The sequence below is a fragment of the Chiloscyllium punctatum genome, chromosome 40 (genome assembly GCF_047496795.1).
Source record: "Chiloscyllium punctatum isolate Juve2018m chromosome 40, sChiPun1.3, whole genome shotgun sequence".
In the NCBI taxonomy this organism is placed as follows: domain Eukaryota; kingdom Metazoa; phylum Chordata; class Chondrichthyes; order Orectolobiformes; family Hemiscylliidae; genus Chiloscyllium; species Chiloscyllium punctatum.
The window spans coordinates 3,226,867-3,244,238 of NC_092778.1; the positions used below are offsets into that span (position 1 = coordinate 3,226,867).

The 17,372-nt window shown below is 40.8% G+C and overlaps 1 protein-coding gene across 2 annotated transcripts; it reads left to right on the forward strand.

Annotated features, from left to right (window-relative positions):
* The first annotated feature begins 2,898 nt into the window (after window positions 1–2,898).
* atpaf2 (ATP synthase mitochondrial F1 complex assembly factor 2) lies at window positions 2,899–17,122 on the forward strand. 2 transcript variants are annotated; one of them, XM_072559189.1, is made up of 8 exons: window positions 2,900–3,154; window positions 4,162–4,206; window positions 7,059–7,207; window positions 8,477–8,574; window positions 11,280–11,360; window positions 13,876–13,988; window positions 14,807–14,922; window positions 16,674–17,122. In XM_072559189.1, the coding sequence occupies exons 1-8, from the start codon at window positions 3,049–3,051 to the stop codon at window positions 16,809–16,811; spliced, it is 846 nt and encodes a 281-aa protein (XP_072415290.1). In that variant the 5' UTR covers window positions 2,900–3,048; the 3' UTR covers window positions 16,812–17,122. The 2 variants fall into 2 exon arrangements, with proteins under 2 accessions (XP_072415291.1, XP_072415290.1); XM_072559190.1 differs by lacking the exon at window positions 4,162–4,206 and having other exon boundaries at window positions 2,899–3,154.
* Window positions 17,123–17,372: the final 250 nt, after the last annotated feature.

Consider the following 17,372-nt stretch of genomic DNA (forward strand, 5'->3'; position numbering starts at 1 on the left):
ATTACATCTATTATCTTTCCTTTTCTGGACCTACGCACAAAGATCATTTTCCTGAGTTGCCAAGACCAAACCACAAAATGAACACAGAGAAAGAGTGTCTCAATCAGATCATGACCTGGATCATGAAGAAAGCAACATTTAAAAAGGGAAGAAGGAAAGCTAAATTACGCAAGGAAAATATTTTTTGGAAAGAATACCGAGGGCAAAATCCAGATAGAAATTCTTTGTAGCAAAATAAATATTATTGACATCCAGAAATGTTGAAAATAAATTAAAGATAATCATTGCAAGTAAGAAAATGCACTGAAGAATTTACAGTGTTGAAATAAAAACAGAAAGTGCTGAAGCAAGTGCCAATATTGGGGACATGAAATTGAGACTGGGTGACCACTTTGCACAGTTGCTTATCACTTCAAAACAACATTGTGTCCTATGCCAACATTTTTATCTCCGGCCCGCTGCAGTACTCCAGTGAGGCTCAACACAAATTAGAAGAACAATACCTCATCTTCCACCAAGGTACCTCACTGTCTTCAGAACTCACCATTGAGGCTTAATAATTTCAGAACATGAACATCCTCCTCCATGACCTTTACCTACTCCCATCACAGCTAACTCATTTACAAATCTTCACACTTCCTGTTAGCTCCCATTCAGCACTCTTCTCTCTCCTGCCTTATTATCAGCATCGCCTTTGTTGCTTCTCCTTTTATTTCCTCCCTCTCTTTCTGGGTACCATCTCTATCTATTCAACTCACTTCTTCTCCCCCCCTCCCCATCAGCAGCATAATAACACCATCTCCCAACTGGTTTAAGCTCTGACAAAGGGTCAGTGAGCTTGAAATATTAATTAACTCTGTTGTTGTTTGTACAGATGCTACCAGACCTATTGAGCTTCTCCAGCACATTCTGATTTTGCCTCAGATTTCCAGTTCTTTGTTTTATTACATTAGTTAAATATTGACTTTATTTTTAAAGAAGATGATATGATTAATTGGCAAATATGCCTAATGTTGGACACAAGGATTTCACTTTGACTGCAGTCAGTGCAAAGTGCTTTGGCTTTGATATAAAATGAGCATACAACCTGCAGGTTTAATGACTAAGTGCACTTTGTAGTAACAAGATATGGAGGGACATTAACAGCAGTGCACATATTCAATCAGCTAGCACTCAGCTAATGGGCTGCTGATAAGTTAAGAAGGAATAAGTGGAATTGATTTAAAAAGCTATAAGGTATAGATGACTTATTATTTATTTAGATGCCTATTATTTAAAGAATTGAAACAGAAATACATAGAGTCATAGAGATATACAGCACGGAAACAGACCCTTCGGCCCAACCCATCCATGCCGACCAGATATCCCAACCCAATCTAGTCCCACCTGCCAGCACCCAGCCCATATCCCTCCAAACCCTTCCTATTCATATACCCATCCAAATGCCTCTTAAATGTACATTATTTTGAGAATTACTGAGTGATGGTGTATTCTTTTTTTGCTACACCATTGGCCACCATTTCCACCACCTCCAGCAGGATACCACCACCAGATAGATATTCCCTTCCCTCTCTTGACAGCCCACCGGGACATCCTGGTCGACTCCTCCTCCATTCCCAATCCCTCCCCACACCCAAGCAATTGCAGAAGGTGTGACACCTGCCCGTTGGCTTACTCCCTCCTCACTATCTGAGGTCCCAGACACATCTTCCAGGTGCAGCAATGATTTACTTGCACTTAGTTAAAAGGTCACTGGGCTTGAAATGTTAAGTACATTTTCTCTCCACAGTTGCTGCTGAGTTTCATCAGCACTTTCTGTTATTGTTTCAGATTTTCACCATCTAAAATTCTTTGTTTTATAAAAGACATTGGATGAGGTAACTCAGTTCTAAACTCAGGGTCACTGGACTTGAGGTGTTAACTCTGTTTTCTCTCCACAGGTGCTGCCAGACCTGTTGAGGTTCTCCAGTAATTACTATTTATGTTTCATAGCTCCAGATTCTGCAGTTCTTTGTTTTGTATTATATTATATACAATTTTAACAAGAACTCTGTGGGAGAGAGCGGCAATATCTTCAGAGGAGAGTTTCCTTCAGAAATCAACTGCAGCTGTTATGTTCCAGTCTAATGGGACTTTTCCAGAATTTAGCAAAGTTTGGAAAATTAACACGAGCACATCTAGTACATCATTAGGTACCCCTTTTAAGACATGAGGATGAAAGCAATCAGGTCCAGAGGACTTGTCAGCTCACAGCTCCAATTTTAGTTCAGTACTATTTGTCATTTATTAACTTTTACACTCAAGCTGAAATGACACTTGGAGCACAAGGAAACAATCTCATGATACAATCTTCAATCATATCTTTAATAGGAATATGCTGAGCTGGTCTTTTATTCCATTTCTGTTCATGGTAAACATACATACGGCTGTTGCGTTTTCCGCATGCAAATTCCTGTATTCCCGATGAAGGGCTTTTGCCTGAAACGTCGATTTTCCTGCTCCTCGGATGCTGCCTAAACTGCTGTGTTTTTCCAGCACCACTCTAATCTAAACTCTGGTTTGCAGCATCTGCAGTCATTGTTTTTACCTGCATTCAAGTTGTGACTACATTAAGAAAGTGCCTAATTGACTTGTACACCATAAAAGGCTCTATGGAAAGAGATTTATAGTTATTTAACAATAATTTTCAGCGTTATGCAGGAATTAAAATACATCCTCAAGTCTGAAAGGTAAAGTCCAGGTTAGGAACCTTGCAGTAGTTGGAAAAGGAATCCGTGCGATGGGATTGTCTCAGACCAGGGAGATGAAGTCCCGCCCTCCTGTAGTTTGATCGACGTGTCAATGCCGCGCTGTGATTGGATACAGGGAACGTCCGTCAATGCATGTGGGCGGTGCTTGCGGGGGTGATAGGTCAGGAACATGGCGATGCCCTGAGAGAGAGTGGTGCTGAATGTGTCTGTCGGAGCTCAGTGTCTGATCGAGTGAGCGACAGGAGCAGCAGCAGCCGCCGCCCCGTTGGTGTGATTCCTCTGCCGAGGCAGTGGGACGATGTTGAGCCGTCTCTGGGCCCGGGTCCTCCCTCAGTTCAGGCCTGCGGTCGGTTCCCAGGTGATGGGGAAGACGGTGGAGTGGCGGCGGCGGTACCCAGCAGCAGGTGGGCGGCCGGAGGCAATGCAAACCATTCCTGACATAACGTAGAGAGATTGGGAACCGGGAATCGATCACAAAGTGTCACCTGTGTCTCCGTGCCGTCTACTCTGGCCTCTGAGCCTCAGAATTGTAGATTCCAGCCGATTCCACAGACAGGATCCAGGTTGACACAAAAAAGGCATTGCTGAGATTAACTCTTTCAGACGAGGCATTAAACTGAGGTTCCCTCTAACCTCTCAAGTGGCTGCAAAAGCTCTAAACTATTTGAAGAAGAGCAGGGGAATTCTATCGAGAGTTCTAGTATATATTATCCCTTAACAAGCATCACTAAAATGTTATCTGATCATTGTCGTATTGTCAACAGATTGGCGAGAATACCACAGAAAGAGTCACACTTAAAAGGATCTTTCAATGGCTGTAAATCACTCTCTGGCCATAACCTTTGAAATTTGCTGTACAAGTATATGGAAAGCAAGCATTGCTACATTGTTGTTAAGAGATGTATAGAATTACCGCTGTAAGCTGTATGGAATCCAAAACCGTTATTTCCCAGTTTTTGGTTGTAGTCTGTGTTTAGAGTAAAGAATAAGGTCAACTAAATAGTAATCTAGCCTGCCTGTCAAAACACTTGTTCTTTGTTTATTTGAAATTTAGGATTTCAGTGAATGTTACTGATAGGCAACCTGATGGCATAGAGTACAGGTTCTGAGCGCTTCAGGTCCATTCTGCATTGCTCTCAGTGACTGAATAATATACTATTCAGCAAACTCGAGTTATTTACTTGATACTTTGAAAGTCCCTGGAGCATAGCACAGAAGTCCCAGAAAGTTGTGCTTCATTTGGGTAATAGTGTAAACCACTCACGCCATAATTGGGCAGAATTGCTGCACCACAATAAGAGCATAAGTTGTAGGCGCACTGTTGCTATGGCACAAGTTTCAGCAAATTCAGATTCTTTATGTTTGATAAATAAAAGTTATCTAATTATGTTTTAAATTTGCTGATTTCTAGAGCGGAAGAGATTTTATCAGGATGTTAGCATTTCTCAAGGGGAAGGTAAGATTTGTGTTTTTCAGTTTGATATTTAAAAGTGAGTGGTTTTTATTTTGTGCTGGATCTCTTTCAACCAAGCAACCAACGATTGGAACTCTCATCAGAAAAAAATTCTAGAAAACTGTGAAATGTTATTAGACAGAAGTTTGTAAAAATGATCAGATTTTAAGCCTATTCCATCATTTGATTAAATATTGAATTATCAGTGGCCACTTTTTTATTTCATTTGTAGAATTTGGGCTTTTGCATTTATTGCCCATCGTTCATTACTTTTGAGAAGATACCAATGATCTGCTGCATTAAACAGCTGCAGTGCCAGTAATATGAGTGCACTCAGGGTGCTGCTGCATTGGGAGTTCGAGGATTTTGACCCAGTTAATATGAAGGAATAATTGTTCCGAATCCAGATTGTGTGATGGATTTTTATTGCACATGAAGTTTTGGAGAAAATTCAGAGAGTGCATGTGCTAATTAAAAGTGAGACTGGAATCAATTTACTAGGTTTTATGCATTATCGAAGAAAAGGGAATGGAGGAGAGAGTCCAGAACTAGAGGGCATAGGTTTAAGGTGAGAGGGGAAAGCTATAAAAGAGACCTAAGGGGTAACTTTTTCACGCACATGCTGATGTGTGTATGAAATGAGTTGCCAGAAGAAGTGATGGAGACTGGTACAATTACAACATTTAAAAGGCATCTGGATGGGTATATGAATCGGAAGAGTTTAGAGGGATATGGGTCAAATGCCAGCAAATGGGACTAGATTAATTTCGGATATTTGGTCATGGACAAGTTGGACCGAAGGGTCTGTTTCCATATTGTACATCCCTGTGACTCTAAGTACCTGCTCTTGGGGCCAGTAAACTTCCCTTGATAATCAAAAATTGATTAACTGGACTGTTTGTTTCATTGCTGTTTTGAGGGCCTTTCTGTGTACAAATTTGACACTGTGGTTGATCTGCTTAACATGCACTATATGAAGATTTCAGGACTTTACTAATATATAATGGGGTGTTGTGCAGATGCTGTCCCTGCTGAGCAGGTTTACCTTTAAATGGCTAAGTCGTAGCAGAAGTGTATCCAAAAGTGGTTAAAAAAATACCGTGTAGCCATTTAGGTTTCTAGCCTGTCATGAGTCCTCCTCAAAGTCACAAATGACTTACTCCATAATATCCTATGTTTGGCCACCACTAACTTCAATCACTATTCTCTGACGCCACATCTCTCTGGGCAACTATCTGAGGTTGAACCAGTTTGGTCGCAACCTTAAGGGAATATCTGCCTCCAAGATGAACTGTTGACTATATTTCTGTGCATCATTAAGACTGCATATTTCCACGACCTGAACTTGTCTTATCTCCACCCCTGCCTTGCTCATCTGCTGCTGAAACCCACGTTTATGCCTATGTTATTTCTAGATGACCATTCCTGCCTGGTCTTCTGGCTTCAAGCAACCTTTGGTTCATCGAAATCACTGCCTGAATCTTAACTCGCACCAACTCCTGTTCGTCCATCATCCATTTACTTGCTGACCTAATTGATTTCAAGTTAAGCAACATGTTGATTTTAAAATTCTCATTCTTGTTTTCAAATCTATCCAGGAGCTCATTCGTGTTTCCTCATTTATGTAATCACTTCTGAAATGTCTGCTCCTTCAAGTCTTGTCTATGTTGTTCCCTGCTTTCATTGGTGACCATATCTTCAACCCCTGAACCCTAATTTGTGGAATTCCATTCCTAATTCTCTGCACTTATCAGTCCTCCTGAAGATACTCTTTTAAAATCTACCTCTTTGACCCATTTGGACATTTCACTATGGTAAAAGTAGTATGTAAATGAACATTGTACTTGTTGCTGAAAGTGCCAGAAGGGATGTGTGTAATTAATCACTGGAGAGGCTTGAACCTCAACACTGAGCTCATTACTGAACTGTTAGCATGCTTCCAGTATACTTGGTAACTTTAGGTATTAACAGGGCGATGACATGTTCTGCAAACTGGATTTGTAAACCTTATTGCCTCAAATGTTTGGTCCAATTTCTATTATGGCAAATTGTAATTCAATTAATAATGCAGTATGATTGAAACTATTTTCTGTGTGGGTCTTTGAGGTCAAAGATAAATTTTTCAGGGCAACGGGGAAGTACAGAGAATGATAGCTCTTTCAGAGAACTGACAGAGAGTATCTAAAGGCATAGGATGTAATGGTCTCCTGTTCAATGATCCCATGTTCTAAATTATTTCACTTTGCCCCTGGGACCTTAACAAATTGCCAAAATGTGCTTTGAAGATACTGGTCGATGTAACTGTGGAATTTAGACAGATTGTTAACCTTTACCATTTTTGTTGAGTTTTGATTCCTACCACAGTGCTCTAACTGGTGCAGGAACATTGCTCCACTTAGATGTAAGTTGAAGCAACAGATCCACACCCAGAAGAAAAATGATAATTGATGCCTTCAGTATCATGCTTGGCTCCATTTAGTCACAGTTTTAAAACTGAACCAGACCAAAGTAATTTAACACATTCAAACTTGGTTTATATTTCTACTATTTAAAGTAAAGAGTATGAATTAATTTGTTTCACATAATAAACTATATATGTTATTTTATTCACTTGCTCCGTAACTGGTGCCTTAACTAGCAGTGACAACAAGGGTAAAACTGGCATTTGGGTGCTATAATAACAATGTTACTGAAAATACTAGATCTATTAAAATGCTGGATAATATGTCAATGATTTGATGTTTACAGCAATTAACTCTTGTCCTGGCAGGACCACTTTTATCACAGAAGCTGACTTCCAGTGATTTAAGGGAATTTAGTCCAGTGATTTAGGGAATGTTTCATTGTGTTTGCAGGAGGAGCATTTGAGATAAACCTGGATCGTAGAAAACTAAAGACACCTCAGGGAAAGTTGTTCACAGTCCCCAGTGAAGCTCTGGCAATAGCTGTCGCCACAGAATGGGACTCTCAGCGAGACACGTTGCAGTTCTTCACCATGCATCTGGTAGAATCTGGTTTTAATTATGCTTTTTTAATAGACTGGAGTGTATGAATGACTTAATTTACCCATGTTGTTAGCTTTAACTCTTTGGAACTAAGATAGAAAATGCTGGAAAAAAACAGCATTTCTGGCAGCAACTCTTGGGAAGGAAACAGTGTTAACCTTTGAGTTCAGAGATCTTTTAGTAGAACTGGAAAAAGAGAAAATTAATTGGTGTTGAGCAAGTTCAGGGACAGGAAAAAGTGCTAAGAGAAAACATAAGGAAAGTTCAGTGATAGGCTCAATTGTAAGAATATGTAAAGTGAAGATGGGTGGTAATGGAACAAATACAATAACAATGAATGGATCTAGAGGAGCAATAAAGTCATCACAGAATCATTTATAGACTACTGTCAGAAGCATTGGAAGCAGTAGTGATGTCACTGCACTCGTAATCCAGGCTAATTCCCTGGGGTCAGGAATCCAAAGCTCACCACAGCAGCGAGAGGAATTCAAATTGAAATAATCCGAAATTGAAAATTGCTTTAGGAATTGTGATGACAGAATTATCATAGGCTGTTGTAAACGCCCATTATGTGACGAATGTTCTCTAAGGAAGGGGATCTGCTACCCTTACCTGATCTGGTCTACATAAGGCTCCAGAACCACAGCATAACTGCTCTCGAAGTGGCCTGTCAAACCACTTCATCCATGCAGGTGACTCACCATCATCTTCTTTAGTAGAAACGGACAATAAATGTTGGCTTTGCCATTGATACTAACTTCCCGTGAAAAAATAAACAGTGATATTGATCTGAAATTGTATGAAACCATAAATCATCCAACTTCATTTGTGCTTCCCCAATCCTGATTTCATTCATGTCACAGAGTGATGGTCAGGTAAAGAGGACCACAATTTTCACAATACCTTTGTTGAGGAAATGCTGCACAGTTGTCCCCTCAAGTGTATTCTATAATACAGTTAAGAGTAGGGGAGTTCTGGCCAATTTTAATCCCTCAACAACCATCAATGAAGTTATTGTTTGATCGTATCGCATTCTTATGGAATCTTTTTGTGTGCAAACTGGTTGCTGTGTTTTCTATATTACAACATTGACACACTTCAAAGAAGTACTGGATTGTTGTAAAGCATTTTAGAGATTCCTGAGTTATGAAAGATGCTACACAAATGGGATTTTATATTTCCTTACCATATCAGAATATCTTGCAAAGCTTCACATGATGAACTTTGAAGTTCCACGATTACCTGAAGCTAAACCTTTCTTTGATTAGACAACCTTATGCAACACCGCACTGGACAATCCCACACAAAGAACAAAAGAACAGTTGATTAGGGCAGCTCTCAAATACCTGGATACAGATACCGTCTGGTAAGTCATATTTACTGTGAGTGACATTGTTATATTTCTGCACCACACACCTATATGCTCAGGGCTTGAGAACTGAAGGAACGCAACTGAAATTTTCTTGATACTAATTCTTTTGCAGGTGATGCAGACTAATTTTATGCTGAGAACTGTGGAAAAACTGAAAGAGAATACAGGTGGAGTAATGGGTTAGGCAGATAGGAGATTAGCGCAGTTCATTGTAGAAATATATAAAATAATGCATTTTGAAAGAAAAGCTCAGGAAATTAAACAGCTAAGCACAGGAGTAGACTGTTTAACACTTCGAGTCTGTTCTACCAGCTGGACTGATCTGTATTCAACTGTATTCACCAATCTTTGCTCTGCATTTCCCGATACCTTTGCAAAGCACAAAATACACAGTTCATTAAATGTGCCAACTTCCAGTAGATAAGATCATGGAAAAGGCATGGTTAGGTTTACATCTGGAATACAAAAGCAAAAAGCTGCTATTGCACTGGTACAGGGATGAACTGTACATTTGTTGAATATTCTGTAGAATTTTTTTAGGCACTCCATTATAGGATAAATTTTAAAAGAGACAGAAGAGATATTATTTTGTCTGCACTAGGTATCAAAAGGTTTATGTGTGACCTGATTGAGTTCTTTAAGATTTAGTTTGGTTACCATGATCAATTGTTTCCACTGGTAGGTGAGATAATTGCAAGAGCATAAAACTACATCCTAACAATATTTTACAGTCTTAGTAAGATGTAGAGTTCCCTACTCCTTACCTTTATAGTCAGGTAATCGGTCAGTACAGAGCAATCTCGATTATCCGAACAAGACGAGTGGGCACTATTTCGTTTGGATAATCAATTATTCGGTTAAATGCCTTTCCTCTGGAGCTCGGAGTTTTTGAACCCCCTCCCCATTCAGGAGATGAGGCAGCAGCACAGCGTGAGACCCCGCTCCCCCCATCACCATCCAACACCAAATACCACCAATGCCCCAACCCCATCCATCATCACCCCCCTGCCCACCCTCAACCCCATCCAACACCTCCCTTCACCCACCCCCAACCGTGTCCAACACCGCTCCCTGCCCGCCCCACACCACCCTGTCCAACACCGCCCCCCCTACCCACCCAACCCTGTCCAACTGTTCCCCCGCTTGCCCCAACCCCGTACAACACTGCCCCCTGCTCACCCCCCAATCCCGTCCAACACTGTCCCCCACCCCAACCCTGTCCAACTGTCCCACCCGCCCACACCCCCAAACCCATCCAACACCACCCCCCCGCCCGCCCCCCAACCCTGTCCAACTGTTCCCCCCCCCCCCCCCCCCCCCCCCCCCCCAGTCTACCCTCCAAACCCATCCAACACTGCTCCCACCCACATCTTCCCCCCCCCCACACTCGCCCCCTCTCCGGGGCAGCCAGACTGGACACCAACAAGACTGCTGCTGCCTTTATGGGATAGATCTCCAAATAGCGCACGTACACACACACACACCAATTTTTACTGCAACTTTTTGACAGATTCCACCTTTACCCTGTACAGGACAATGGTGGAGAGATTATCTGAGGAAGGGGCTTTAGGGTACACCCCTCTGTAGAACACCACGGAAAGTGTGGGGAGAGAGAGAGAGACGGCGGGAAGTCCGTCATTTGGAGACGGTGTCTGTTTAACCACGCGATCAGTGTTGGTAACATGTCTTTGATGTAATGTTTCTATTGGGACCTTGAGATCTCCTTTGGATAGTCCAATATTTGGATAATTGAGGTTCCTCTGTATTTGGTTTAGGGGTTTTTTTGCCTCTGGTTTGAAAGTTGGTGCAAATTTGCTGATTCAGGTCCATGTCATCCACCATTGCGCTGGACGTGGTGAACATTTGGAAATCAGATAATATTTAATGGAAGCTCTGTACAGAATTCTTGAGAGTTGTATATTCTCCAGGAATCTTTAAACGGGGAGCTCATTCTAGCTTACAGATGGCACACTGGAATAATTTCATGATACATGAAATACAATGAAAGCTGCAATCAAGACAGTGAGCTTCAACCCCTCGGAACATGTATCTGAAATTCATGCACAAGCTGCCAGACAATCTGAGTAGTGAACACTTGAAGTTTTAATTTGCTGTATGATCAGGCAGGCTTCCAATGAGATTGTAAATCACCTCTGCCAATTTGCACCAGGTTTTCTGGACTTGTTTGTCTCGACAGATGGGTTGTGCATTCCATCTTAGTTAGACAAACTCATTAACTTGGTTTGAGGATCTTATTGATGCATTTAAACTACAACATTAGTTAAGTACTAGAGAAGTGTGTCTCCCTGCATTCGGCATTTCATGAGTATATGATAATGAACTAGGGGACAGACGTCTGATTTATTGGAATAAATAGCTACTTGACCAGAAGCCAGACAAACAAATGAAAGGACAAAAATAGGTGATTTGCAAGATTTGTAGATTTGAACCTTCCTGGTTAATCTTTACAATCTCTGTAAGGAGAATGGAGAAGGATGAACATGGTGATCAAGATTGAGGTGCACGGATGGGCACAAAGTCTAATAAACAATTGTATAGAAAGAGCTTAGTGACAGCGAGGAAAAAATACAAAGGTGGATGAAAATGATTGGAGCTAAGAGATGATTTCATGGCTTTCTTTGATGGATGAGCTTAAAATGGACCTTTCTTAACTACTCTTATTTCTGTTTTTTGACTAGTTACAGAGTGGAGGAGCCACCTGGCTTAGTAGAGCTCCAGAGAAATGAATGGGATCCAGTCATCAAATGGATAGAGAACAGGTGAGTGGAAGAGGATATCCTGAATGTTTAGGACAGAGAGTCAAAACTTTGCCTCATCGGTGACAAATTAACATAACCAGCTTTGCTTATTGAAGGGGAGTATTAAACGGAACATTCAATTGGCGTTTTAGTTAAGAGTCTTAATGGAGAATTGCTTCAGTTGATAAATGGTTATAGAGATGTACAGCATGGAAACAGACTCTTCGGTCCAACCCATCCATGCCGACCAGATATCCCAATCCAATCTAGTCCCACCTGCTAGCACCCGGCCCATAACCCTCCAAACCCTTCCAATTCGTATACCCATCCAGATGCCTTTTAAATGTTGCAGTTGTACCAGCCTCCACTACTTCCTCTGGCAGCTGATTCCATACACGTACCACCCTCTGCGTGAAAAAGTTGCCCTTAGGTCTCTTTTATATCTTTCCCCTCTCACCCCAAACCTAGCCCTCTAGTTCCGACTCCCTGACCCCAGGGAAAACACTTTGTCTATCTATCCTATCCATGCCCCTCATAATTTTATAAACCTCTGTAAGGTCACCCCTCAGCCTCTGATGCTCCAGGGAAAACAGCCCCAGTCTGTTTAGCCTCTCCCCATAGCTCAAATCCTCCAACCCTTGTAAATCATTTCTGAACTCTTTCAAGTTTCACAACATCTTTCTGATAGGAAGGAGACCAGAATTGCATGCAATATTCCAACAGTGGCCTAACCAATGATCTGTACAGCCGCAACATGACCCCCCAACTCCTGTACTCAATACTCTGACCAATAAAGGAAAGCATACCAAACGCTGCCTTCACTATCCTATCTACCTGCAACTCCACTTTCAAGGAGCTATGAACCTGCACTCCAAGGTCTCTTTGTTCAGCAACACTCCCAAAGACCTTACCATTAAGTGTATAAGTCCTGCTAAGATTTGCTTTCCCAAAATGCAGCACCTCGCATTTATCTGAATTAAACTCCATCTGCCACTTCTCAGCCCACTGGCCCATCTGATCAAGATCCTGTTGTAATTTGAAGAAACCCTTTTCACTGTCCACCACACCTCCAATTTTGGTGTCATATGCAAACTTCCTAACTGTACCTCTTATGCTTGCATCCAAATCACTTATGTAAATGACAAAAAGTAGAGAACCGAGCACCGATCCTTGTGGCACTCCACTGGTCACAGGCCTCCAGTCTGAAAAGTAACCCTCCATCACCACCACCCTCTGTCTTCTACCTTTGAGCCAGTTCTGTATCCAAATGGCTGTTCTCCCTGTATTCCATGAGATCTAACCTTGCTAATTAGCCTCCCATGGGAAACCTTGTCGAATGCCTTACTGAAGTCCATATAGATCACATCTACTGCTCTTGTGTTAGGGTGGTTGGAATGGTGTGTTGCTTCCCTGGTGCCAGGATCAAGGATGACTCTGAGAGGGTGCAGAATGTTCTTAAGAGGGAGAGGTGCCAGCAAGAGGTCATTGTCCACATTGGAACCTACAACATAGAAAGGTTGAAATTCTGAAGGGAGATTACAGAAAGTTAGGCAGGAATTTAAAAAGGAGGTCCTTGCGAGTAGTAATATCTGGATTACTCTCGGAGTAATGAGCTAGTGAGGGCAGAAATAGGAGGAAAGAGCAGATGAATGCATGGCTGAGGAGATGATGTATGGGCGAAGGATTTACATTTTTGGATCATTGGAATCCCTTTTGGGGTAGAAGTGACCTGTACAAGAAGGACAGATTGCACCTAAATTGGAAGGGGACTAATATACTGGCAGGCAGATTCACTCAAGCTGCTCGGGAGGATTTAAACTAGTAAGGTGGGGGTGTGGGACCTAGGGAGGTAGTGAGGAACGAGATCAATCTCAGACTGGTACAGTTGAGAACAGAAGTGAGTCAAACAGTCAGGGACAAGGTAGGACTAATAAATTAAACTGCATTTATTTCAATGCAAGAGGCCTAACAGGGAAGGCAGATGAACTCAGGGCATGGTTAGGAACATGGGAACTGGTGTATCATAGCAATTACAGAAACATAGCTCAAGGTTGGGCAGCTTAATGTTCCAGGATACAAATGCTACAGGAAGGATAGAAAGGGAGGCAAGAGAGATTGGGGAGTGGCGTTTTTGATAAGGGATAGCATTACAGCTGTACTGAGGGAGGATATTCCTGCAAATACATCCAGGGAAGTTATTTGGGTGGAACTGAGAAATAAGAAAGGGATAATCACCTTATTGGGATTGTATTATAGACCCCCTAATAGTCAGAGGGAAATTGAGAAACAAACTTGTAAGGAGATCTCAGCTATCTGTAAGAATAATAGGGTGGTTATGGTAGGGGATTTTAACTTTCCAAACATAGACTGGGACTGCCATAGTGTTAAGGGTTTAGATGAGTTTGCATTGTCTTTCAGCCACATTAATTGATCATAGAGCAAGGGAGTCACCCAGAATACAAGGTGCCCAGTGTTAATGCTCTGTGATCTCACTGATTTATTTTGTTTCATACTGATTTTTGCATTTTTCAAACAGATATAATGTTGTGATTGGCACTTCCACAAGTATATTGGGACCAAACATCCCAAAGGAAACTAAGCAGACGTTTGAGCAGCACCTCTCCTCTTACAATTTCTGGGCACTTGTAGGTTAGTGATTTTGTAAGTCTTTGTCATAGCCAGATATTCTGGAATAGAAGGTAAAACTTAAAATAATGTTTCTTTTTCCTTTAGAATGTTGTAATGGCCTAATTGTTCTTGTATCAAGGGCAAGAATCACAAGTTTCATTTCTGTTGTGCCTTACCTACAGCAAAACATTTGGAAGCACTTTGGTTTTGAGGAGAAACATTGGGTGTCTATGAAAGGGAAATTAGTGAAGATCGTAAGTGCATAGAGTAGACTGGTGTTATAATCAAAAGATTCTGGAAGTAAGAACATGGGCATAAATATGCAGGCTTACAGTGACTGAATGAGTGTTCCAAGGGCCATGATCACAAATTGCCAATCCGTGTTTAACGATTGGCGATCCAGATAGATGAATAGGCAAATGGAAATTGAGAATTAGGAATGAGATTGTTCTTTACAAAATATTCACTTTGCTTTTGAAGAATACGGTGAAATAAATGGTGGATTAGCAGGATAACAATCTAACAGTCTGTTCTGAACATGCTTTCCATTACATTTACTGCTTTTCAATGAATAGACATATAAGGCAAAAGGCTTTAATGGATTTCTATACAATGAGGAAGGAACTTGCTTTTCACCCCTACAACTGAAATTATTTTTATTCAATCAGAGATTCTATTCTTAAAAACAACTATTATGATTGGGGAAGAAGGTCATTTGGTATTCACTTCTCACTTGCTAATTGCCAACTACTCAACCTTTTTAAATTTACAATCAGAAGGAATCTTTGTTGAATTCACTGCCCTGCTTATTTTTGCTGTTCATGCTTTTACTTTCATAGGTCTGGAATATGTCATCCATCAGTTGAAATCCGTTGTTCTTTCATTAAATCTAATTGACCGAAACTTGGATGTGGAGAGAGCTGTTTTGCTGTCTCGACTTGAGGAACAATATCAGGTGAGGATGATGTTGTTGTTGGGTGCTCCTCCAATCCTCAGACCTTTAGTTACTCAGTGACATTGATTTGGCTTTCTGCTCCCTGCATTGTGAAGCATGCAGGCTGTTCTGTGTTGTACGTAAATTACGGAACCTAGTGTGCGAGGGTTGTTTGGTTATAATCATGACTGTGGAGAAATGTGGGTTTTCTTTGGGTCTGTTTCATTGAGTTGTTTGAACCAAATCTGGAAAAGATGCGAGCAATTTGAGACCAAGCTTGCTTCTTGTAGGATAACTGAGAATACAACTCAGTTTGTGATGAGAAATTATACATTGTAGCATTGTGGCTTTTTTTTTGTTTTGAGATTATACAAAATCTCCATACCCTCTCTGGCAGTGCAGGTAACAGTTCTGCCAATTTTGCAACACATCAATACAGACTGGGAAGATCCCCTAATACGTGTGTTTAAACATCAATATATTCTCAGGGTATTTACAGGATGGGGTACAAAACACTTAGGTCAGATATGAAGGTAGAAAAAGGTGAAGGATTGGCTCTGTTAATTAATGATGGTATTAGCATATTAGAGATGGCTGGCCTAAGTTCCGGAAACCATAGAGAAGTGGCCTACATCCTTCATTGAAGTTGATCTCTGCCAGTTTGACAGTAATGGTAGTGTCAGAACATGTTGGTCTGAAGTTTACAAATTGTGGGTGAATACTGTTCTCCTGATGGCTCACAGAATGTCATGGATGTCCAGTTCTAAGTTGTTTAATTTGATCTAGATCTGTCCCAGTTACCACAGTAGTAGTGTCAGACAATGCGACACATCTTCAATGTGAACATGCGCTTTCATCTCCATGAGGATTGTGTGTTGATCACTTCCACCAATACTGTCATGGACAGATGAACACGTGGCTGATAGATTGATGAGGATGAGATCACGTTGGTTCTGCGTCTCATGAGTTCCATCACCACAGGCCATGTAACCAATTTAACAGCTATGTTCTTTCGGACTTAGTCAGTAGTGGTGCAGTTGACCCACATTTGGTGATGGAGATCGATGTCCACCTGTGTAGACTCTGTCTTTGTTACCATCAGTGCTTCATCCAGGTAGTCTTCAACACTGGGAGTACTAATTCATCAACTGGGTAGAAAGTGGCCTTGCCTATGTTTGACTGACACTTCAGTCAGTGTGGTAGACTCCCTAACTATATATCACAGTGCTACTGCCACTTGTATTGGTTCTGTCCAACAAGTAGGATAGAGCTTATCCAGAAATGATTATGTTTGTATCTGGGACATTGGGTATAAAACATGTTTTTGGGGACATTACTATGTCAGACTATTGCTTGACCATTCTGTAGAACAGTTCTTTCAATTTTGACATAAGCCAAGTTCTTCTAATAGAGGGCTGAGACAATGGCACGGCAGTTTCATAAAAAAATTAACGAATTGCTGTAAATATTGAGAGTTGAACCTCAAATGTCATTTCCAGTAGTTTTTTTAATAAAGATTTTCTTCTTTCAGGAATGCAGGTGGGAATGATCTTGGATCCCATAACAGGAGGATCCCATGACTTTGGCTTTTGTTGTGCCCTTGGTTGAGTCAGCATGTTCTGTTTCAACTGTGAACACACTCAACCAACAAGCAAATATGTGTTTGCTAATGCCTGTTATCTTAAACTGTGCTAATCTTTTACATAGTTTCAGATTGGAATTAGTATTATAAGCATAAAAGTGACTCTTGTCCACATCTTTTATTTCCCCAGATTGAAATGTGGGGAAATATTGAATGGGCACATGACTATGAACTGTATGAGCTTCGATCACGCACAGCTGCTGGAACCTTGTTTGTCCATCTGTGTTCAGAGAGCTCTACTGTCAAACACAAGTTACTGCAGGACTAAAGCAACCAATTGTCTGTACAGTCTTGGGTGGATAGTTGAAAATCTACGATTAAATACAAAATAATAAAATGTTGTCTTTCAGTTTGAACAGCCCTATTTGTTAAGAATTTTTCAAGTTCAAAGAATTGTCTCTTTTTTTTAAGAAAAACTGCTTGTATTTAATTAAATTACTGATTCCATGAAAATTTGGGGATTAATGATTTGATTTATATTGTAAAAACGAAACCCTAATATTTAACAGCAGTAGTCTTATTTGTGTGAGTATTATTTTTCAAAATAAGTTTGCATAGAAATAAAGAAATAAATTATTATTTGTGTACTCCTTGGGCTCATTTCAATTGTTTTTCCATCCTAACCCTGTAGCTAAATGCCCTTCCCTCTGCAACCATTATGGTAAGTCTGTGCTGTATAGTATTCTTCTCAAGGATGTTAAAGTGTAGTGACCAGAATACTGGATGCAGTATTTCAGTTGTTTACTACTAACCAGAGCTTTAGATAAGTTCACCACAGCTCTTCTGCATTTTTATTTGATATCTCTATGAGGATGTATTCCATATTAAT

Bases quoted from the DNA above. Each gene is read 5' to 3' on its own strand.
- atpaf2 (XM_072559189.1), top strand. From the start codon at position 3,049: ATGTTGAGCCGTCTCTGGGCCCGGGTCCTCCCTCAGTTCAGGCCTGCG. The intron at 3,155-4,161 runs GTGGGCGGCCGG...GCTGATTTCTAG, and splicing joins GCGGCGGTACCCAGCAGCAG to AGCGGAAGAGATTTTATCAG. The intron at 13,989-14,806 runs GTTAGTGATTTT...TTACTTTCATAG, and splicing joins CAATTTCTGGGCACTTGTAG to GTCTGGAATATGTCATCCAT.